The sequence below is a fragment of the Nilaparvata lugens genome, chromosome 9 (assembly GCF_014356525.2).
Source record: "Nilaparvata lugens isolate BPH chromosome 9, ASM1435652v1, whole genome shotgun sequence".
In the NCBI taxonomy this organism is placed as follows: domain Eukaryota; kingdom Metazoa; phylum Arthropoda; class Insecta; order Hemiptera; family Delphacidae; genus Nilaparvata; species Nilaparvata lugens.
The window spans coordinates 25,196,617-25,221,278 of NC_052512.1; the positions used below are offsets into that span (position 1 = coordinate 25,196,617).

At 34.3% G+C, this 24,662-nt stretch overlaps 1 protein-coding gene and 1 long non-coding RNA gene across 2 annotated transcripts in view; one reads left to right on the plus strand and one right to left on the minus strand.

Moving 5' to 3' along the window:
- Window positions 1-591: 591 nt before the first annotated feature.
- On the minus strand, window positions 592-23,861 carry LOC120353086. The gene is made up of 3 exons (XR_005572184.1): window positions 23,559-23,861; window positions 4,054-4,168; window positions 592-3,176 (listed from the first exon to the last, which is right to left on the minus strand). It is a non-coding gene; the product is annotated as an uncharacterized LOC120353086 (long non-coding RNA).
- The window catches only part of LOC120353085, a 38,594-nt gene continuing 23,137 nt past the window's right edge, over window positions 9,206-24,662 (plus strand). Inside the window, exons 1-2 of the mRNA XM_039435681.1 lie at window positions 9,206-9,968; window positions 21,427-21,608. Coding sequence (XP_039291615.1) covers window positions 21,568-21,608 — 41 coding nt within the window. The 5' untranslated portion in view covers window positions 9,206-9,968; window positions 21,427-21,567. The remainder of the gene's footprint in view (window positions 9,969-21,426; window positions 21,609-24,662) is intronic.

A 24,662-nucleotide genomic window follows, 5' to 3' on the forward strand; every position in this document is an offset into this window, starting at 1 on the left:
GAATGTTGTGGTAAACCTAACCTAAATGTTTGAACGCTCAGAACACCAATATAGAGTCGAGATCGTTCAGACCTGCTTATTGTATAATATAATGTGATGGCATGTTTATTTATAAATTATTATTTTTCGTTATTGTGTAGGGAAAAAAGGAATCTATAATAATAAGCTATTCAAAATTATTAGCACAATAAATGAGTTTATTTTTGAAAAACAAATTATAAAAAAGATATAGTATTCTGATGTACAATAATAGCAAAAAGTTACAAATACCTTTTGTATGTAAGTCTACATTGACAAATGGTACTATTTAATTTAATAATATTTATTGTTTGGATTATCAACAAATAAATATTTAATAAAAGCAATCTTGCTAGATTTATTCCTCTTTGCACGAACAACCAATCAGAGGATAAAGAAAAGGATACCAAAATTTGAATTGTTGAGATGCAACACAGAATGTCGAGATCTCTGTTATTGTAATTTTATGTATTATTATTAATTCACCTACACTGTTGGAATTGAACTGTATTTTGAAATAATTGAATTATATTTATGTTTTAATGTATTTATTCGTCTTGTAAGTCAGGGAATTGAATGTAAACAAAGGAACCATTTTATAAAAATATGATGTGTGCATTACGTCACTCAGCTACAACCAATAGCAATTGTCTTATGCAAATTAGAAACAAAGAGATTCCTAGAATTGTGAATTGAATTTGGAGGAAGAAGATTCAGGCTGTTCTAGCACTGACCTTGCCCTAGTCACACGTTTTGAGTAAACTTACATTCTTGTTGAAAAATTTCATGTGAATTATTTTTAACTGTTTATTTGTGAATTTAAATGTTAATATTGTAAAGTTCCTTTTTGTTTGTAGAGATTAACGTAAAATACCCAATTAAATCTACATGAATCGCAGAGTAATATACCAGCAACACGTTCTACTTGAAGGCCAGAAAATCCAGCACATGGCAGAAGAATAATTATTTGCGAACCAAGGAAAAAGAAAAACATAGTTGCATGAGTGTTCTTCTAGTAAATATATTGGGGCCCCATCCACGATTCATGAGTGCTATAAATTCTATTGAAAATTAATGGTCATGGCCAGATTGTAATCAGGGGAAATCCAACGTTAATCCACATTATAATAATCATCATTAAATAAGATTAATTTATAATAATCTGTCTATCAATCAAGCTATTCCAAAGCAGAACTCACAACCCTGTAATTATTATTTTAACATACATCTTCTTTCAATTCTTGAATAATTATTAAATTGTAATCTGTACATGTCTGGTATTGTTAAACCAGAACACGTTATACTGATCATCACCATTAACTTAAAGAATTATTATTTACTATCTGCTTATCTTGAAAACTGTCAATATATTGAAATAACTGAGAATATCTTCCAGTTTGTTTCTTTTCTGAAAACCTTGATATTGTCTTTGACACGTTACCATTGGTATTGTGATAGACCTCATATGGTCAGTGTAACAAGTCGGGAAATTAATTGAGTGGAAGGTTGTGGATGGTTGCTAATGTATCAGTGGATCACTGCGGGATTAATAAATATAATTCTGCTTACATTTGCTTTTACATTGGTCACCATCGGCGGCTTAGCTTATAATTTCCAGACTAAATTAAACAGTGTATGTGGCATTTTGCAGGATTTAAGTCAATGTAATCCAACACTGATAGGATTAGATTCTGTACTCGAACCTCTTTTCGGAAATTATATTTATTTCATGAAGTATTCATCATCAATTCTGATAGCGGTAAGAGGCACAATCATACATGGATTTGTGATCTATATCTTTGTTCGGGTTGCATTGGCTCTTTATCAGAACAACAACAAGGTAATAATTTTAAGATCGCTTTATTTAAGCTCAATATTATTGGAACACTCCAATCCTACATCTGGGATAAACTACAGATTTCTCAACCAATTAAATAAATTCTCAGGTCTGATATTACACAGAGGGGCATATATTCATGTACCCATAAAAGTGAGCACTTTCATAAGATTATCTATTTTTTGTGTGGTCCATGCCCTCCCTGGAGCTAGGTCTGCCACACATGACGCTTCAATGAGGGACAGGATCACCACAATATGAATGACATTACAAGTTATAAGAATTGAAATTTTTGTTGTCCGAATTGTCCCAGAGCAGAGAATTGCAGGAGCTCCTGGGCGAGTCCATAAGAATTTGGTCTAGTTTATATTCTAAGAACCACAACCAGAGTCATATAATTTTTTACTCATGCTTTACCGACTGCAGCCAAGCCAGGCAAACCGTTATTCACAAAAATAATGTTACATAAACATGGCGCCCAATGTGGGGCTGGTGATGAGAACAGAGCTAATAAAATCATTATTGAGAGTAAATCAAGACTATATATCACTGATAATAATTATAGACAAGTCAATGAGAGACGAGTTAATGAGATTTGTCGTGAATGGATGATAGATAGTAAGAACTTACTGGGGAATGCAAGCAAGTATGAAAAACTATTTTTGGGAATCAATAGCTTTAAGCAAGGAAGAAATTATTTTTTATAAATTTTTATTATTATTGTTGAAACTGTATTCTGGATATTTTTATGGGCCTAAACTGATGAAATTTGTCTAGTCACTAATATTTTAAATATAAGCCAGTTGGAGTATAATATAAGCTACAGTCTGTAAGCTAGTCAGAAATCGACAATCCAACACATGAACAATATTAATATATTATAAGAGCTTAAGTAATTAATACCTGGTAGAGTTTGTAGCAGGAAACACACTGCACATAGCTATTGTCTGTACATCCCTCCTTGTGACCCTCGTAAAGCCCTCGTTGCATAGTATTTATCACTTTTTTAAAATTGCACTCAACACACATTAGTAACATGAACCACACTCCCGCAAACTCTGAAGTTTTTTATATGTACGGTGGTCATCCAGACCCCACTTTGTCGACTCCCAGCACATCAAATCCCACAATGGTAGGTGTCACTACACCACGAGAAAGGGAACCCGGAAGTATTGGGTCAATAGTTTTCGATCCACAAAGTCTGCAACCTCTGTCATCCACTCAGATCGATGCACTTCTGAACCCAGGGATAGCATATATCAACGTCGAGGGGGGCGAGGAGCAGCCCGCAGATCCAGTGTCCTCGGAGGCAGAGTCACATCTGGTGAAACAAAGCATGTTGTCAGATACAGAACTAGATCCATTAACAAAGGTAATGATGGAGCAAACTAGCAGTATGTTCAATATCATGTTACAAAGTGCAATGAGTAATATGATGCAGGAGATTAAAAAAGAAAACACAGCAATTGAAGAGTCAAATAAATGGATAGTAGAGCAGGGTATGAAGGAGGCAACAGATGCCATACAGTCAGTGGAATGGAGGTTAGACACTATTGATAGCAAGGTAGAAAATCATAGGGAAGAGTTAAGGGTAATGATAAATTTACAAAGGGAAAGTCAGGGAAAGATTACAGCCTGATTAGCAGAAAGAATAGATACCGTTACATGCAAATTAAATGGAAGAATAGATAACATAACAGTACAAACCGCTGCACCAATTCAAGAAATAGCGACAAGCCTTAAAGCTGATTGCCAACAGGAAATCCAGGAACAGATTACAATCGCTAACCAGAATATGATTTCTATAGAAGATAAAAATACTAATAATATTGCAGCTATTCACAGTAAACAAGCCAGCATGTATACACAAATGAATCAACTACAAAGTAACCTAAATCAGAACATAGAAACATGTAAAGCTTCAAACAGAACTCTACAAATACAAAAATCAACTTTAACACAATTAAATCAAGAGATAGAAATTAAGAAAACTGCAAGTAATAATCAATGGCAAGTAGCGCATGAGAAACTAATAGCATTAGAAAATCAAATCCAATAACAACCCCATGGAATTCAAACAGATAGTATCAATTCAAATGGTATACTGCAGGGACTAGGTAGATTTGATAATACTGATTGCCATTTCAACCTCAACCGTTTATTGGCCAAATAAAACTAGTTCAAACTCTTGCACCCACCTCTTGGAATATGTGGCGTCTTCTATTATCCAGCTTGTTAAGCGGTGAACCTCTGATGCTTTTCCAGATCCATAATCACACATTCAGGATGTTAGACGAATTCAGTGCAGCTTTCCTGGAACAATATTGGAGTAAGAATAGACACTAGCCAATATCATATCTTGTAAATTTAATCCTAGGACAGATGACACATATATCAATTTTGTTACTACTCTTAAACTGAAGAATGCTCAGTTAGATGAACCAATAAACGATCCTGGCTTAGCAAATATAATCTTGAAAAAGCTACCCTTCCGAGTCAGAACAGCATTGGCTACACAGCCAATAACTGGTTGCAAACATCTGATAGATCATTTATACAAGATAAAATCTGTGATGGCAATACCAAATCACCGATCAGATCAGTCATACATTCAAAATCAACATAATTCAAATGCTAATCAGTATGCCAAGCAAGCTTATGAATTGGTACCATATGATCATCCCCGAATGACCCCTTGTTTTGAGTGTCACAACGACCAGCATCAGAGTAATAACAGGATTAATGGAAATTTTCAGAATCGTTCAAAAAATCATTATTCACAACAAGCAAATCGAAAGAATTCTTATGATGGCCGTGACCGTTAAAACACTAATAATGGATATATTCATAATAATTACAATAGAAGCTATAACCCGCCACCACAACAAGCAAGCACAAACCGCACCATCGAACACGCAACTATAATAAACCCACAACAAGAGCATACTGATCATAGAGGCAATATACCACTAAACACAGAGAAGACTACATCTAAACAATTATGGCTATATGATACCCCCGATACAACCCACACAAGCTCAGAAAAAATAGATAAAGAAAATAAAGATACCTCAGCCTCATATACCACCTATGTGAACGATTTACTGGAAATATTTTCAGAAGAACAGAAACCAACACCAAAAACCGCCGCCCACCATGCACTTAAAACACAACGCAAGAAACAACCCATATTAAGTATCCTGTTCCCCACCGAAGATCCATCACCGCCGGAGAACACCAACAGCCACCATGATAATGCAAACAGTCGCCAGGAAGGGACCGCCACCATGCATCCGCACACAGGACCTATGCACATGCATCAATCGACCCTACCGCAGCAGACCAAGGACCCCAAGATGGAGGACAGGGAGGACAGACTACAGGACTGAAGGAACCAGCATCACAAGGCCCGGAGGCAGAAGCGATGAGGAAGGAACCACCACTGCAAGGCCTGGAGAAGGGAGCGACGAGGGAGGAACCGCGCATGTGCATACCGGCCACATGCACGCTTCAAACACCAGAGGAGGACACCGGACCGACACCAGGATGTAGGACAAGGGACCGACAGCATGCATCTGGGATATAGTTTATATTCTAAGAACCACAACCAGAGTCATATAATTTTTTACTCATGCTTTACTGACTGCAGCCAAGCCAGGCAAACCGTTATACACAAAAATAATGTTACAAAGTACATGAGGAAGTGATAAAAATCTACAAGCTAATTCAGGATCTACAAATTTAGAAAAAGGTTTTAAACCTACCCATCTGGGTTTAAAAACAAGGCTCAATCAAAACATAAAGTAAAGAAGGCCTAAGCCTATTTTGGCGAAATTAATTCATATTGGAAGATATACAGAATGATATGGAGGAACCATTTCTTAAATTTTGAGTCAGACCAAGCCAAAATCCAAAAGATTAGTAGTGACAAAGCATCTCACCGAGAATACAGTGTAACAGACTAGCTGTTCAACCACTGTTTTTCCAACTTGCAAAACAAAATACAAAAGTATAAATCTTTTATGAATTATGAACAGACAAAATTTGATAATAATTATTCAAATTATGGAATTAAAAATTATATTGAAAACTAATAAGAATTTAATTTTGGTACACTAGTTGTCAAGCTATTTTGGAGTATTTTTGAAAATAAAGGGTGCTATAAGATTTTATATAGTTTTATTAATTTAAAAAGTAGCCCATGTCAATAAGTGTTTTTCTATTGTGAATAGTGTATTCGATTTTTTGGTCTCAACAAATTTTATAGTTTGATCAAAGTTTTTTATTATTTGTATGTGATTTAATTGACCAAGCAAAGTGAGGTCTAATATTCAAGTTGATGGTTTGGCATTTCTTTTAATGTTTGAATGTTTAAATGTTTTAAAGTTCACATGTTTATATGTTGCACATTTACCGCAAAACTTAGTAATAGATTTTCATGAAATTTGACTGGTATGTTCATTTTTAAATTGCCCATTGATGTATATACAAGGTTTTTGGGAATTTTGCATTTCAAGGTGAGCCACAAATGGCGACCACATGCTCTCCTAAAATTGAAGAACTGTAGATATCTGTTATTTTTTGTAACACGTGCTCTGAACATATTGTATTTAAGAATATGAATGCTCGAGAGCTTGAATAATAAAAAGAACCATTTTTCGAAACTATTGAGAATACAGTTGAATAGCCTACCTAGCCAGATGACAGTGGTATTCTTTTCAAAATAGTTTGAAACAGAATCAATTCTTCCATAGAAACTTGATAACAGTATTCTCAACGTTATCCACAGACACATTTACAATAGAAACCACATGGCCTTCTGTGTTTTGTGTTAACCCTTGTATATAGCCCCTTGCATAAGTTGATGGCAGGTAAATGTAGATTGCATATAGCAATATAGATATATAGTTATGAGAGTAGTAGAATATAGATATTATGTAGTTTACAACGTTACCACATGGTTAGCATATGCTACAATGTTACCACATGGTTGGCATATGAGAATTATTGAAGCAATTATTTGATGATCAATTATTTGAATAAACATGATATGAGTAGATGTCTATATAAATTAGGTCATGAAGTAGGTTAGGCTATGTATAAATTATTCAAAAAATATATGTTGTAAAATGAATTATATTGTAATAATTATTATAAGCTAAGTGAGTTAGCTAAGGTAAATTTTGTAAATAGAATTTGGTATGTTTGATTGAAAAATGTTGACAATTATTATGATTATACAATGAGTATAAGAAACCTGCTTAATTAATAAGTATCATATTAATTTGATTTATTCAACTCAATTATAATGATGTACTGTATGACATTGTATTTTATTCTTCATTTCATGTATTTATTATTGAAGTATTTTCCATATTAGATTTAAAAGATTGATTACTGTATTAATCAAATTCGATGAGTATGTATTCAATTGTCAGTATCCAAACTTCAGAGTTTAAATATTGGTAAAATGTATGATATCATTTGTTTCAATAATGAAGGGGAGCCATAGTTTAAAATGATTTATCATAATAAACATTATAGTAAATTTTAATTGATATTTGAATTCAGTTTTTAAGCTGAATATTAGGCTGAAGAGTTTGGTGTAGGTGGAGCTAGAGGGCGAAGGGTGATGAGGAGTGGAAAATTGTGGTCTAGTATATAAGCAGGCAGACCATGACTTGCGAGTTTAGTTGCTCTTAGTCTCTTGGATTTTGGATGGTGTTCAGTGTAGGAGTGAGTCTTTGGTTTCAGACTTCAATTATCCTATAGGGAATTGACTGAGCCAGGTAAAGTTTGTATTTAGAATTTTCAATTTCCCTTATTTCAAATCCACACCAACCCACCCTAAAAAGCCCAAATAACTATATCAAATTATATAGCATCATAGTAAAGAGCAAACTTAATTATTACTTCTTTTTAAATTCATATCTATAGACACAGTCTTAATTAATTTCTTGAAGCTTACAGTTGAAATTTTCTTCTAAGCACAAATAATAGTTTTTTTTAAAGCAAGGCTCTTCTAATCATATTCATTCTTTAAGATTTATCAATTCTCTTATTTTTGACTATAATTGTATTTTTAACTGGAGGTGTTCAATATTTTGATTTTATATTTCACTCTTCAAATAACCTGATAAATGGGAACTCTCTGTTAAATTTTATTGTATGAAATTAAACTTGAACTGTAGTATTTTCTAAAACTCAATCATCTTGTATATTTATTTCTAATTGTTAGTATATTTTTGATCAATTTTTATGAATTCATTTCAATTCAAAGTTCATTAATAAATTCATAATTAACCTTTGTGTTGCCTTTCACTTCGTACATTTCCTTGCACACGACCCTGATCTATCTCTTTTCATCTTTTTCTTCTATACTATTATTAGTTCAGTGAGTGAAATTATAGTAAAGTGTATTTTATCAATTCATAGTACTTGATTGGCGCCGGGCAAAATTCCAAATAGAGTGAGGGAGTTCGTAACCCACTCTAAAAAAAACCGTTGTGGGATAGAGTTCAAAGGATAATATTAAACGGGAAAGGAGTCTCCTTTATATGCCAATATTAGAGTTAAAATCAGATCATAGAATTATCATAAATCAGCTGTCAAGTGGATTATAAATCGCATGCCAGGATGCATGCAATTCAATATCTCAATGTAACTTGGTAAAAAATCAGCAGCTGTGTAGACTATAAATTGCATGCCTCATTGAATGCAATTTTTATGCACTATTAAATAAGATGCAAAGGACTTATAACAGCTTGTCTTGAAGCCTAGATGTCTTCTGGTATTCTTGCAGTAAATTCCGGAAAGCCTTATATTCATGATAACTAATCTTGTGTAAGCATGATCTGATCAAATAAATAGTTGCTGGTGTATCAGTGTGGATGTGCATATGGATTGGGGCACTGTTCAGTTATAAATGTTATTATATATAAGCCTATATATATTATTTAATTTTTGAATTGAATTTATTGTCAAAAATCACATACAAATACTTGTACAATACAATCACTATGGTATGAAATATACAATTACCTACAAAATTAGACATCTATTGTAACTTGCACAACAATAATTATCAATGTAATATTCGGCACTGCCAACATAAGATTCCTTGTGTGTTGGCAGTGAAGTTGTGGTTAACTTAATCAATTCTAGTCGAGTAAGAAGAGATATACAAATTGAATTGAATAGAGCTGTTGAAACTCAGATCAAATTCTTCAGTAATTTTGAATCTATCGCCTTCCCGCACCATCTGTTGCCAACCCAACAGCCATTGTCATTAATCTATTAACTATTCTTGATTTTGTCATTATTGTATTCTGTAGTTGTATTTCTAGTCTGATTTTGTATTATTGAGTATTTTTAGTGCCTCTCCATTTGGCATTGATTTGTTGATTGTAATTTTAATTCTGAATATGAATTCAGATGTGTGTGGCAGTGTCTTTTTTTGCCGCTTTTTCACAATGGCTTCTCGTTCGTTCTGTGCTCTAAAGCATCTTTTCCTGGTTGTTCCTGATACAACTTTTTCAGCGACTGCAAAGCTGATTCTAACTAGTTCATATATCTTTTCGAACAATTACCTATGTATTCAAGTCAAAATTCATGAGCGGCGTCTTATTTCTCAGTGATTTCCAACAATTACTTGCCAATTTCTACAACATCGTTTGGTGATGTATTCACATTCAGAGCTCTAACCTATTACAGATTTCAAACACATTGAAATTCGAACTAGCAATATTTATTATTATCAATTATTTTGAGAACTTTACATATCTTCATTCAACAAAACATACAAATCATTGATTTGGTTCACTTCATCAGGACTTACAATACTAGGACTCAATTTTAGCAAGCCTAGCCTGCATTGACATACATTGTGCATCACGATTTTTCATGTAATCAGTGCCTACAAATTTTGAGACATTCCAACTTTGAACAATTATTCATCTTCAAAAACTACATTATTCTCTCCATGGTACATCATCCTTGCTGAAACCCTGGTTCCTGAATTTCAAGCCTCACTGAATCTCCTTATTCAACTCTGGTTCCTGATATTCAAATTTCTCTGGACATTGAGATTGAACGGCAGCACACTTGAAAGGCGGTACCTGTTCCTTTTATTAACTTATTAAATGATTATTTACCACAATTCTATTACCGATTTGAATAATAGTTATTCTCATAGCTGGCCTGGAGATTTGCCAGCCATTTTGAAATTACCTGCTCAGACCTACTAGAAATTTATTATATTGAGTTTGAACTGTTCTAATAGCTGGCCTAGAGATTTCTGCAAGTCATTTTAAATGAATTTTATTATTTAGACTACTTATTTTCAATGGCATTCGTATATTAATACATAACTTGTATTTGACTCATTTTGTATCATCCTTTGGTGATACTTGAGCTTAATAAGCTTTTTAATTTCAATATTTTACTTCATTAAGTCAGAGCAGTTTTAGACATTTTGATTGATTAATTTAAGATTATTTTTTCTAGTTTCAATTGTTTCCAAATCAACTAAATTACTTCTCAGATTCAATCATTCCTAATTCAGTTATTTATTTTCAATATCAATTAATAGCCTACAGTTTAAATCTTCCAAATTTTACTTACATTACTGATTTTTCAATTTGCTGATAAATATTACTACTTTTATACTATTTTTCAATACTGTATTTCTGTTCACAGATACTTTGGATTAATTTTCAATTTTGGGCACCGAATGCCATCTTAATAATATTTTTGGATTATATAGCATACCTATTTTTGACCATCCTCTATGGCATATATTCAATATTTGTAATTGTTTTACTATTGAAGCCCGGGAGCTTCCCTCATTCAAATTTATTACTATTATCATCGATAAATATTATATAGTAATCTATATATCCAGTCATTGATCATTATCCATGCTGAGAAAACTGAGCCTTGCTGTCATCACATTTTGAGTGAAGCTGTTCAATCTCACTGCTAAGCAACACTACTTGCCAATCATCCTGTGCTTTTTGCACACTGTAACGTATTAAAATTTGATAAGCAAGCAAAATCGCTAATTGAAAGAATTTTATAGTTCTTGAACAAACAGCTGCTCTATAATTGCCAAGTGCGATAGCAACAAGTGAAAGATTAGATAATAACGGGTACCATGGCTAAAATTAGAACAGCCGAATAGGAAAGAATTCTATTTGCTATTTATTATATTATATAAAGTATTGGAAATTTGAGGTTAGGCTATAATACCTACTGGTTGGCGACCTAATAATCGATCAAGCCGCATAATGTGAAATCTAGCCAGACACCTTGGCAAAAGTTTGTTGTAAACAAATAGTATTCAACTAGAGGATTTGGAAAGCACATGGCTACTTGTTGTAGAGGGAAAAACAACTTTTAAATTCCAAAAATATCCATTATCTGTAATGAGCATGAACAAATACACCAAAAAAAAAAAAATTAGAATATTAAGGAAGTAGGATATTCAAAGGCACATGGATACATTTGTGAATTTGCATGAACCAATAAAATTACAGTAATCGATGGGCGGCAATAGAGAGCCGATTCAAATTTATCTATAAATATTGTAACAATCATATCAGGCCTTGGTTTTCTACAGCTACAAGCCAGGTCAAGATAGTTTTCGACTTGCAACTTTCTGCCTCAAAATGTACAAAAGGAACCAGCTTATGGCAAAGGGGGGTAGAGGTTGAAACAATGATGGTCGAAAATCTAACAGTGAAATAACCAACCGATGCTGACCAGTGACAAAAGGGTGGCAGCCAGACGCCAGGCGTGAGTGGAGTGCCATCAGATAGAGGGCAGCACCAACTGGGGCAGTGATCTGAGAAGGAACAATGGTTCGAGGGATTGGCGAGCACATGGAGTTGGGAACACGAGGACACTTTTCGGTGAACCACGGCTAGAGTAAGATGTCTGAGGAGTGAGCAGCTTGCAGCCCGCAGCCCTAGGTGCTGAAATGGAGTCCTGTTTCCGGAAAACCACCACCACATCAACACCACCACATCAAAACCACCATTAAAGAAAAATAATTAAAATTCATAATTTGTAATGTAAAGTGAGCAGTTTAAAAGTGTGCGAAAAGGCCATGGTCCACGGGGTACTCATAAAACATAAGGTTAGTGTAATTTTAAGTTGTTGTTTGTTTGCCATGCTGGTTATTTTCTTGTATTATTGCTGTTTAAATAGGGTTTAGGTTTTGTGATTCATAGTATTATTGTGCATTATTCTATTTGAATATAGAGACTCTCAATAAACATTATTATTATATTTCATGAATGGTAAAATCATATTTCATACTTGGGTGTTCTGCTTAACAGAGTAATTACTAAAATTTCGAAGGACATTTGATATATTAAATCAACATTGAAAATTTCATTTGTTTCTTTGTAAAGTGTCAATCTCAATTTGCCTTTTGCTTATGTTCATTATAATTATCTAATGATTCGAAATTGTCTTGTGTTGTTATTTCACAAGTATCATTAGATCCCCTCCCTTCTTTAAGTTAAGCAATATAGTTGGGGAAGATGTGTAGTTCTACATTCATTGATTGCTGGACTGTGTCTTTATTAAAGTAATGTACATTGTTTTTTATATAGTTCAAATAAATTCATGTCTCTGCTAAAGAGTTATGCTGTGGTAGGTGTTTATTCAAATTTTGAGGGTCATTCCCTAATAATTAACATGGCACCTGGGTTATAAATTTTCAAATTGTATATTATCAAATTTTCATGTTACTATTTAAATTTCAAATTCACCATATATTAAGCAATCAGTAAGTGTAGATCCAGACAATATTTTTATAAACAATAAGAATTTATAAATTATCACTACTCGGTTTATGTATCAGATATGGTCCAAGTAATTATAAAATATAATACCTAAGATATAGGTGATAATTTAGCAGATTGGCACGGACTTTTTGATCTTTTTAATGGCGTAGTGGTGTAGTAACTGAATATTAAAAATATTAAAAAGTTCAGGCAAAATTGCATGGTTGCCTGTAAAGTCAGTATATGGGCGAAAGTTTTACGTGACAACGACTTTGAGTGGTAAAATAATTTTAATGTGAATATTCATTCGTATAGTAGGAAGAAGGATGAAATAATAACTCACAATGAGAGTGAGTGAGAGGCACGCGTCCCTTCCACTCGGGCATGGTTAGCCCGCGCCCACCTAAGAGCGAGAGAGACAACCATTGACTTGACATTTTGAATTAGTGGCGCAGTCGCAGGAGATTGCTTGAGGCGCCTGCGCAGGTTGACTGCTCCATTTCACTCTCTCTCCAGGTGAATGCTTCGGGTTGCTGGGCTTGCTGCTGCGAGTGTTGCTCGCCACTGCTCCTATTCGTGCTCTTTCCAGACGACCGTGAACAGAAACGAATGCTCTCACTCGCTCTCATTGTGAGTGCATAACGTGGGAATGTAACGCAGTTTCTTGAAGTGTCTCCCGGCAAACCAATTTATAAGACGTTGTCACATCAAAATTATTATAAAACTTGCACAAGTCTTAAAAGGTATAAGAAACATATATTACTAGTTAAATGAATTATATCAAATGCATATGTTTAAGGATACACAGATTAAAGAAATATTTTTATTTAATATTATAATAAATGTTCACTCAATCATCAATTTTGTTAGCAATTTGTGTAGATATAAATTTAGCGCTTGTTTACTGGATAAATTAATGTATCTACTTCCACCAGAGGCCGAACCTTATGCCCTGAGAGATATATATTGAGAAATATACTGAGATCTATACATATTATTATATTGGAGATTTATGATTTATCAATTGATCATTTTTATGATTTTTGGAAAGGAGATATATAGTGAGATTTTTAAATCGACAAGCAGCAGCAAGTCGATATCTGAGCTGCATAGAATAAATGCATACGATTAATGAACTAAAAGCACATGGTAACGTTTCGTGCTAAAGAACTAGTGAGCTAATCTGTGATATTTTATTTTTGATATATTTGTTCTTATTTTTATTATTTTTGCTTGTTGCTCTATATATTTCTACATTTATTTGTTCGTTGATATTTTCCTGTACAATATATGTATCAAATTTTTTATGGTGTATCCTTTATTTATTCCCCCACTTCCATGCATGACCAATCTCATATTTATTTATTGAGTTGCCAGTATTGAAATATTAAGAAAATTACCATCCGACTTTATTCTTCACCGAATAAGTTGGTTTAGACAGTGATATATTGCATTGATTATCAAACCTTTGGGAATAATACGTTCCAGAGATTTATATAAATTGTCCCAGAGCAGAGAATTGCGGGAGCTCCTGGGCGAGCCCATAAGAATTTGGTCTAGTTTATATTCTAAGAACCACAACCAGAGTCATATAATTTTTTACTCATGCTTTACCGACTGCAGCCAAGCCAGGCAAACAGTTATTCACAAAAATAACGTCACAACACTGAGAGCACTTCCTGCAATTTAAGGTTGTATACATTCATTTCTAAGCATGCCTGCTAACCGTCAGCAGCAAGCAGCTTTTGACAAGCTCAAAGCTTCTCAAGCATCCATGTCTACACAACTGGACTGGTTCATTGACAAGTATGACAACTATCAAGTCACTGATGAGGCAACCTTTCAAGAGTTGTCTCTCATGAAAACTGAAGTAGAAGGCATCTCTACTAAATACAAATCCAATCATGCTACACTTGTAGATCATTCTGAAGAGGATAATGATACATACTTTAGATTTCTTCAAATCTTTATTCCATTTCTAGCTAAAGTCAATGCTAACTTGAAAGACTACACTTACCAACAAGAACAACAGAACCATGCACCCCCTAATGTTCCTCCTTCTGTTGCCACTCAACCTGTACAACCAACATTTAGATTACCTGAAATTCCTATGCCAGTTTTATCGGGTTCCTTCCAACTTTGGAGAGAATTCAAAACTTCATTCACTAGTATTATCATTGATCAACCATCAGTAAGTGATGCAATGAAACTTAGATATCTCAAGCAATCATTATCTGGTGAAGCATTGGCACGAATCCAGAATATCACAGCTGGTGATGACAATTTCAAGGTAGCTTGGCGATTGCTTGAGGAGAGATATGAAAACCCACGTCTAATAGCATCCAGTCATGTGTTTGCATTGGACAATCCACCAGCAATTAAAAAGAATTGTGCACAGTCACTCAGGGCTTATATAGATCATAATAAATCTAATATTGAAGCTCTAAAGCTTGGTATTGAAATCAAAGATTTGATTTTTTCTCACAAAATATTGTCACATCTTGATCAATCCACACTTAGGGATTGGGAAAAACGCTCCTCTTTTAACAAAATACCATCTTTGAATAGTCTATGGGAATTCCTGGAAACTCAATGTAAGGTTTGGGAAGCTATGTCTGCAAACAACAATTCTCAACCAGCTCAAAAGCTGTTGCAGAAACCTCAAAGCAATTTAAATACTTATCAGCAAAACAGTAATCAATCATGTCAATTTAATACAAGAACAAATTTTCAAACTTCCCAAATTATCACTCATAATGAGGTCTCAAATAAAAATTCAAATCAGAGTATTTCATGTTTATTCTGTCAAGGTCAGTCACACACTGTATTCAAGTTTGAAGCTTTATTGAAGTAACAGCTATCTGCTCGACTTGATTCAATAAAATCAAGAAAATTATGCTTCAATTGTCTGAAGCCATATAATGCAAATCACACATGCTCAACTAAAACTTGTCATCAGTGTGGCAAATGACACCACACTCTTCTTCATGATAGTTTTTCTTCCATTAAAGTAAAAGATCAAGTCATTTCCAATGCTATTCAGTCTTATTCTAATCAAGGTGACAATAGGCAACAAGATAATTTGTCATCATTGCAATTTATTCCAACCAACAGACAATCATTGTCCCCGGATCATGATAGTAACTCCAGTCAATCTGTTACTGTTCATAACAAAGTTTCTTCAGGTACTTCATCATTCAAACAATCTTTTGTTTCAGTGATGCCTACAGCTAAAATTTTTTTTCAAGACAAATATGGCTGTTCAATTCCAGTTACAGCACTGCTTGATAGTGGTAGTGATTGTAACTTAATTTCCAATGAACTTGCAGTCAAGCTCAATCTTCCACCAGTCCATGTAGAAACACAAATTCACAGTGTTTGCTCTAATAAATCTAAGTCCTGAGTGTTGCATTGTCTGACTGTTAAATCCACTGATCATACTTGGTCAAGTCAGCAGTCATGTATAGTTGTTGAACAGATTTCACCAGCTATTCCTTCTTCAAAAATTGATTTGTACAATTTTACTATTCCTGACAATCTGAAATTGGCTGACCCCCAATTCTATCAATCTAAAAAAATTGATATACTGCTTGGTGTTGAAGTCTTTGCCTCAATACTATCTTTTGGTCAGATCACCACTAATCCTGGTTCATTAATTCTTCAAAATAGTAAACTTGGCTGGATCATTTTTGGAAATTGTGAAACTACTTCCTCATCACAATCTTTTGATGAAGTCATCTCAAACTTTATCACTACTAGTGTACCAAGTCAACTCGAAAAATTTTGGAAGCTAGAAGAAGTTTCTAGTGTTGTTCCATTATCTGCTGAGGATAAGTCTGTAGAAGATCATTATAAAAATCATACTATTCGTCAAGATGATGGTAGGTTTATGGTCTCACTTCCAAGGAAGGATTCCTTTGATCTTTTAGGCAATTCAAGATGGCAAGCTGTCAAACGTTTTCATTCCCTGGAGAAAAGATTGTCATCCAATCCAGAATTGAAATCGCAATATGTGTCATTTATGGATGAATATTTACAACTTGATCACATGATTCAAGCTCCTGAAATTACAACAGATCAAAAGGCTTATTATCTACCCCATCATTGTGTTTTGAAACCAGATTCCACTTCTACAAAACTACGTGTAGTTTTTGATGCTTCAGCCAAAACTAGCAGTGGATTATCTTTGAATGATGTTATACATGTAGGACCTACTGTACAGTGAGAATTATTTCAAATTGTTCTTTAGAACTTACCCTATCACATTTGTTGCCAACATTTCTAAAATGTATCAACAAATTTTGCTTGACCCAGCTGATCGTGATTTTCACTTTATTCTATGGCGTGATGATCCAGCCAAACCATTGCTAGAATATAAACTTAAAACAGTCACTTATGGATCTGCCCCTGCAGCCTTTTTACTTTCCTTGCCCTATTACCATAGGTAAGGAAAGTATTGCTTTCCAGAAAAAATTAAGGTACACCAATTTTTAAATTTCTATATGTTTCAAGGTCCCCTGAGTCCAAAAAAGTGGTTTTTAGGTATTGGTCTGTATATATATATATGTGTGTGTGTGTGTGTGTGTGTGTGTGTGTGTGTGTATGAGTGTATGTGCATCTGTGTACACGATATCTCATCTCCCAGTTAACGGAATGACTTGAAATTTGGAACGTAAGGTCCTTACACTATAAGGATCCGACATGAACAATTTCAATCAAATGCAATCCAAGATGGCGGCTAAAATGGCAAAAATGTTGTCAAAAACAGGGTTTTTCGCGATTTTCTTGGAAACAGCTCCAACGATTTTGATCAAATTTATACCTGGAATAGTCATTGATAAGCTCTATCAACTGTAACAAGTCCTATATCTGTAAAAAATTCAGGAGCTTTGCCACATCTATGCAAAGTTTGATTCTAGATTCTCAATTATCAGCCTTTATATAAAATTTAAACAGAAAAACTCTAGTAGAAAAGATTGAGCATGAATATCTCTACATTTAATGTTCTGTAACATTTTCACCTAAAATGTTAAATAAGCTCGAAATTCGAGAAAATGTTATTATTTCAATTGCAAACTGTTGGCAACTGTTGATTCTATTAAATCATTCACTATGAGGAGATAGCAGACCTCGTGTGTTTCCAGCATTATTAACCTTTCACCAGCTGTCTCATATCTTGAATAGTAGACTTGAGATGCGCGAGTACACTAGCGTCAGGTGATCAATTTTCATAACGGCAAGGAAAGTTGTGTGAGTGCGCCACACCAGATTTTTGTCCACACAATGTCTTATTGAACTGGTTGAGTTGGAAGCCAAACACAATCTTGAATTATCTCAAGCAATTAAAAATGATTTTTATGTGGACGATTCACTTTGTGGTGCTAACTCAGTTGAACAAGCTAAGAATCTATCTCACAATTTATTAGCTACTCTTGAAAAAGGTGGATTTCTATTGAGGAAATGGCTAAGCAACTCAGACGATGTATTAAATTATTTTCCATCTGAAAAGACCATCTCCATATGTGAGGTCGGTGCGCATTTTTGGATTGATTCTTCTCCAAGAATTGATAGGATATTTACATTGTTTCTAACCGATTGGTATTAGTTGATTGGGTTTTTGAATGATTATTGCTATGATTTGCACTCATTATTATTACTGACACTAGTAAGTTAGTTGTGGAAATGATCTATTCTACTATGACTAAATATCTTGTAGTCGAAACTATCTGGCAAGTTAATCTCTCTTATCAATGAAGGCAGTACAGTATTGAAATTATCTTGTTAATGTATATCTGTACAGTTCCACGGTTCAACGCATTCTACTGAATAAAACAGTGTTCAATACACTGTTATTCTGTTTTAAAAGCAGTTTTATCTTTTCAACTGATAGTCCTATAGCTTTCTGAATTCCGCTACCGATCCATTTGTTTATTATGCTTTCTTCTTTAATTTCTGCCAAGCCCAATCAAGTAAGTGAAATAATCTCTCACTAAAATAATATCTCACTAAATAAATGATAATTTAAAGAAGTCTACATTGTTTTATGTTGAATCATAGAATTAGTTGTTATCACCCAATTACCATGCATGCTGATATGATAGTTGGCTGGTAATGTGTAAATTAAATACTGTCACGATTATTTTTCAAGCTTATCATGTCTAAGATTAGAGGAAACTGATATTATGTACTTATATTCCTGACTGTAACTGAATTATTCTATTTGATGAGCGGCTGGTAAGATGATCTTATGATTCTCAATTTCTCAATGAACTATTGCATTAATTCCTTGAAAGTTTATTATCAAAATGTAAGGGGTCCCAGAACGAAGACTCATGGTTTCCTTCAATCAGTGCTTGCCTGTGATTATGATATGATTTTGATAACGGAGACTTGGCTTAATTCTAGTTTTGTTGATTCTGAACTTTTTGATGAGAGATACACTGTTTACTGTAGAGACAGACCTGGTAGCGACTCTTGTCGTGGTGGAGGTGTGCTGATTGCCGTTCGTAGGGACATACCCTCGGAGAAATGTTTTGATATTAATTCTTCTCATAATCTCAGAAATTCAGAGAATCTGATGATTTGTATTCTATTACCCACTTGTCCTATATTATATTAACATTGTCTACTTTTGTAATAATGCTCTCATAGGTGACTTTGAATCATATTTTGATCACATCGAATCATACTCTCATATAATTAAAGATAAATTGTTCATAGCTGGTGATTTCAACTTACCTGAAATAACTGACAAGGATTTTGATTTAATGAATGGTATGATGGAATGATTGTTGAACATTGAGATTCTCAAACATTGAAAAAATAGAAGGTAGCTTTCGAAAAAAATATTGGACAATATGCATAACAGTTCGTTGACTGTCAGTATTCCTCATTAATAGCATCAATGCTCCCCATTCAAACAATGCTGACTATAATTTGGTTACTTGAGATCAGATGATGATAATAATGTCGATGATCGCTCTGTTTCAATTTCAATCATGTTTGACATTTTTACTTTTGATGCCAGCTGTTATTATTATGTGAAATAAGCTCTCATTGAATGAAATCATAATCATTGAAGTTAATTATACCAAGAAAGCAATTTTTGTTTGAATATGTGTGTTTGTGGATATGTATGTATGTATGTCGGACGGATCTCGAAAACGGCTTTAACGATTTTGATTAAATCAGGAATACAGTGGGTTTGCGACGAAAAACATTATTTTGGAACAGGTCTCAACTCTGAGAAGATTCGCTGAAGTTCCTTGAGAAAGGATTATTGGTCCCTCAAGTAGCAGTTGATCAGAAAAAAGGTTTCCATAGTCTGTTGAAAACGTGAGAGGGTGTGAGCAAATGAAAAAGATTATAATAGCTGTAGTTGAGTTACCAAATTTGGTGACCTTATTTTGAAACATTACAGTATTCATGGAACATCTGGAAGAATAGGTTCAGAAAGTGATCTGATGATAGCAAAAGAAATTCAAAATCGATCTTTCCAAACATATGGTAGTTGAATGTGATGTTCATTGTGAGGTGATACAAATGCGATTAATTTCTTCAGCTTCTGTTGTATTGATTCCTCTGTTGATCCATGTTTGTAAACAGCCATGGCCTTGAGAGAGCCAGTTGCACTGTCTGTTAATTTTTATAATCCGGACTGACCACGAGAATCAATCAGAGAAGCCTTCTATTTAAAAAAAACCCTGCTCTGATTAATTCTCATGAAATGTAATCCTGATTGAAATTGAGCAGGCTTTCGTGCTAATGGACCTGATATATTCATTTTTCAAAATCAGCTAAAAACTAAATAAAAAAAAAACATGTTATTCCATCAGCTGCTCCTATTTCCTTTCATGATGTCATTGCATGATACATGACAAATCTATTGATAATAGATCACAAGTAAAAAATAAAGTTGTCAATTTAGATAGAAATAATTAAATTGAGTCACATGTTAGTTTACATCTAAATTTTCTTCCCTGAACTTTTGGTTCAAGCTAAGATCAAAAAAAGAAATCAAATAATGATAGTTAATAAACAAAGTGATTGAATAAAATCTATTCAGATTATGCAAATTCACATTAAATTGATCCTACTTTAATATTTTATGATAGTAAAGTTTGGGACATGAGAAATCAGCCACAATAAATGTTATACCAACTATTATGAATGGACTCTTATGTATGAATGGACTTCCATGTAAGAAAGAATCAGTGGATTGGCTGCCTTTACACTTTTGGATAAGTAAAACGAAAAGTGAGCGACAGGCTATGCCAAAAATTCCAGAATAAGCAAGAGATCCATGGATACCAGAGTCATTAAATTCTGAATCAACTTAATTTGGAATTTATTCTTAAATTAAATCAAGCAAAATCAAAAATAACATGATCACTGCTAATTTTATAACTGTCAACGGAAAATATTAATTGCCAAAGAATAAAGTCGAGGTTGACTTTTAAGCCTCGCCCAATATTCTACAAAATTCGCTGCAATCAGACTAATATTCTACAGAACACTTCCAACACATCAATTGATTATTCGAATGATTTGACTCTTTAATTTTCATGCTAAGTTGTGGCCTTATCTCAAAAACTATTATAACAATTTTGATAGAATTTAGATTATGAATGTTTCACAAAAATAATCTTATCTTTTAATTCCCGTAGCGAAGCACGGGTGCCCTGCTAGTTTTAAATAATTGTGTTCTATTTATCAATGAATGAAAATAACGAGCAAATCTTGGTGCCCCGACATTCAATTTTATGTGAGGTTTTTTAGGTCTGTTCACAATGATGTCGATTAAAACTCTACCCGATGCCAAGGCATTGGTTGGATAAAAGCATGTACGGAAAAATACGGAAAAAAGTGACTAGAGCTGCAGTGTGACCTATGTGTGATGCTAATTCGAGATATAGCTAAATGGGCTTCCGCAAACGACTGTGCAACGACCAACCATTTATGTGAGTGATTTTAAACTATGTCTCACTATGTTTGATTTTATTCAACGACTCTGCAACCGGACATACATTCCGTAAATTGAGGTTATTGACTCTGCCTTCACATTATGTGTTTTCGTGTTGTTTGCATTTTAAAAAGCACCCAAGTAGTTTTAGAATCAAAAGTGATATCCATGTCCCACAATAGGCAGCCTTGATGTTAGAACTGAAAGCAATCAATATTTGTACAAGCTCTCAGAAAAATTGGAAATACATGTCGGTAAAGCTATTCAATGAACTTGATGTGGACATTCGAACGTTGAACGTTCCACAATTTGAGACTCACTTGAGAGATTTGCTACTGGAAAGGTGCCTGAATTCTGTGAGACAGTTTTTGCCCAATCCTTACTGTGTTATATTGTTTATGGTGTTAGGAGTCTTTGTGTCTGCTATTATATATATTGTATTATTTTTACTGGTACTTATTGTATTGTCGGTCTTTGTAAAAGCTATTGTACAAAATGACGTTGTCTATGATATATATAAAAGCGAAATGGCACTCACTCACTGACTGACTGACTCACTCACTCGCAGAACTAAAAATCTACCGGACCAAGAACGTTCAAATTTGGTAGGTATGTTCAGTTGGCCCTTTAGAGGCACACTAAGAATTTTTTTGGCAATATTTTAACTCTAAGGGTAGTTTTTAAGGGTTTAAAGTTCGTCTTTTAGCATGTATATTCTTCTTATTCTCTTAATTATAATTGAAAAATATCCATACCGTATGTTATATAGAACTATAATCTAGAGAGAGTACCTCTTCGAAACAGTTGTTAGAACTGGTAACTAAATTAATAATTTTGTCAGGTTGGCATTAAGTTGAGTTGACTTTGTTAGGTTGGCACCAAGTTGAAGATTGAAATGCATTTATCGCGGAAAAATTGATTGGGCACTGCTACTTTAATCAGAGCTATTCCTTGGAATATTATATTACCAGCCGTCAGGCTCGCTTCGCTTGCTATATCCGTTTAGCCAGACGTTTAGTCTGGACCCCCGACTGGATCGTCCTACAAATGAAAAATGCAGGCGAGCGAAGCGAGCCTGCTGATGTCATTCTTGGACGATCCAGTCGGGGGTCCAGGGGGCGGAGCGGATATGGCAAGCGAAGCGAGCCTGCCGGCTAGTGAGAGAAGATTTGTGAGCTGGCCATACCCAGAAATGAAAATCAGCTGTTATAATCATTGCGTGCGTCATCCAATAGCCGTCGGTAGATCTGTTTTTCTATTTTCTTTCTACTGATTCACAAAATGTTTATTCTAATGTCGCGGTACGAACGACGTCCAAACTTGGGTCTTAGAACTCGAAATGCTGTAAATTTAGAATATGCACGGGAAAATCAGCAGCAAGGAGATATACCATTCAATTTCCCAGCAAGCTGCGTTCAACTATTTTATCTGAAGAATACAAACTGCTGCTCAACTAACTAAGCACAAAGGAAGTCCATATTGAGTTATGAATGTAAATACTGATTGTTGGATAATATTCATAAAAATCTAGTGCATTAGATTAAGTTGAGGCTAAGCACATCTGAGGAGGCACGGCTTAGTGATATAGTGTTGATCTTATGGAGATTGCCTTATCACACCGTTCCACACCATGCTCGATTCAGTGTGTGTGAGTTTTTCCATTCAAACCAATAAGCAAGAAGCACCTGGATGCAAAATGCCGCATCGCGCATCCTCAATGTGCATCAAGCCAAAGTTTGTCATGAGATGAACTATATTTGGCGGTACGGAGTTCGCTGGGCTAGCGAGTTTGTAATATTTTTATGTTTCTTGCCAATGGAAGATTGATTGATTGAATAGGATTACCTCGAAAAACCTTTAATAAATAATACAGTCGTTGAGGTAATTTCTAGAAAAAAATCAAGAGATTATATGTAACCTATAGTGCAGCATCTATGAAAATACTCACAGATTCATTTCCACAGAAGATGTTTCGCAGGTTTCGCAGTGATAGTTATGTGAGAGAAGCACGCTCAAAGCTACAGGTATTTGCATTATCAATCTTCTTATTTGGTTTTACAACCCAGTACGGGTCACAGCCTCGCTCAATCTTCTCCAAGCATCTCTGTTCAATGCATCCCTGCACTCCAACCTTTGCCGTATCCTGGTCAACATCCAACCATCTTGTCCTGGGTCGCCCAGGCGATTCTGGCTGGCATTTCACTTTGAAAAATGAGAATCAATGCACCCAGAAACGTTCCCATGACGACGTCTTTTGGCCTAATAAACAAAGAGTGTCTATTTTTGTCATGCACAAAAGCTTCACTTTACCATGATAATTATATGGTGTTATTACAATAAGTGAGCCATATTTTGGTGTTAACAATCAGCTCTTTTTCTGATAATCATTATTTTCTGTAAAATCCACAGATAATAGCAGGATTTAAAAAGTAATAACGGACCCAATTTTGGACCCGAAAATTGAAGGTTTCATCAAACATTGGCATGATAATTATTGTAGGGTGGAAATGTTTAAGGGTGATTCCTTATTTACCACATAATTGTCATTAATGGGCACTCAATGAGGTGACGGTTCTTTATTTCATTCGAGGACAAAACAAACTTGAGAGTTTTCCATTCCTTCCCGTGACTTCCTAAAGGAAGTCCAAGTGTTGAATCAGTTCAATAGAAATCTTTTAACCAACATTTGAGTTGATGGTTTACAACCATCATTTAGGATTGCAATTCATTTTGGATAATGTGGAATGTAGAGCAGTTCAATAAAACTACAATAAGTCTATAAAAATTCTATTTATTTTTCAACTTTTATTCGGTAAGATATGTTGAAAGTATTTTGAATTTGTTGTATGTTATAACAGTGTTTTTTGCTTTTCTCTCTTCACGGAATCTTAGGACATTCATGTTAGTTTTGTAGATTTTGTCCTCCATATCAGGTGAAACAATGTCAGTCTATCCAGAGTTCAATGCAACTGAACCACTTTTTACAATCTACATGACAAGGATCCGTCACAATTAACTCAAGATCCAAGAAAACGCAATTGAATAGATGAAG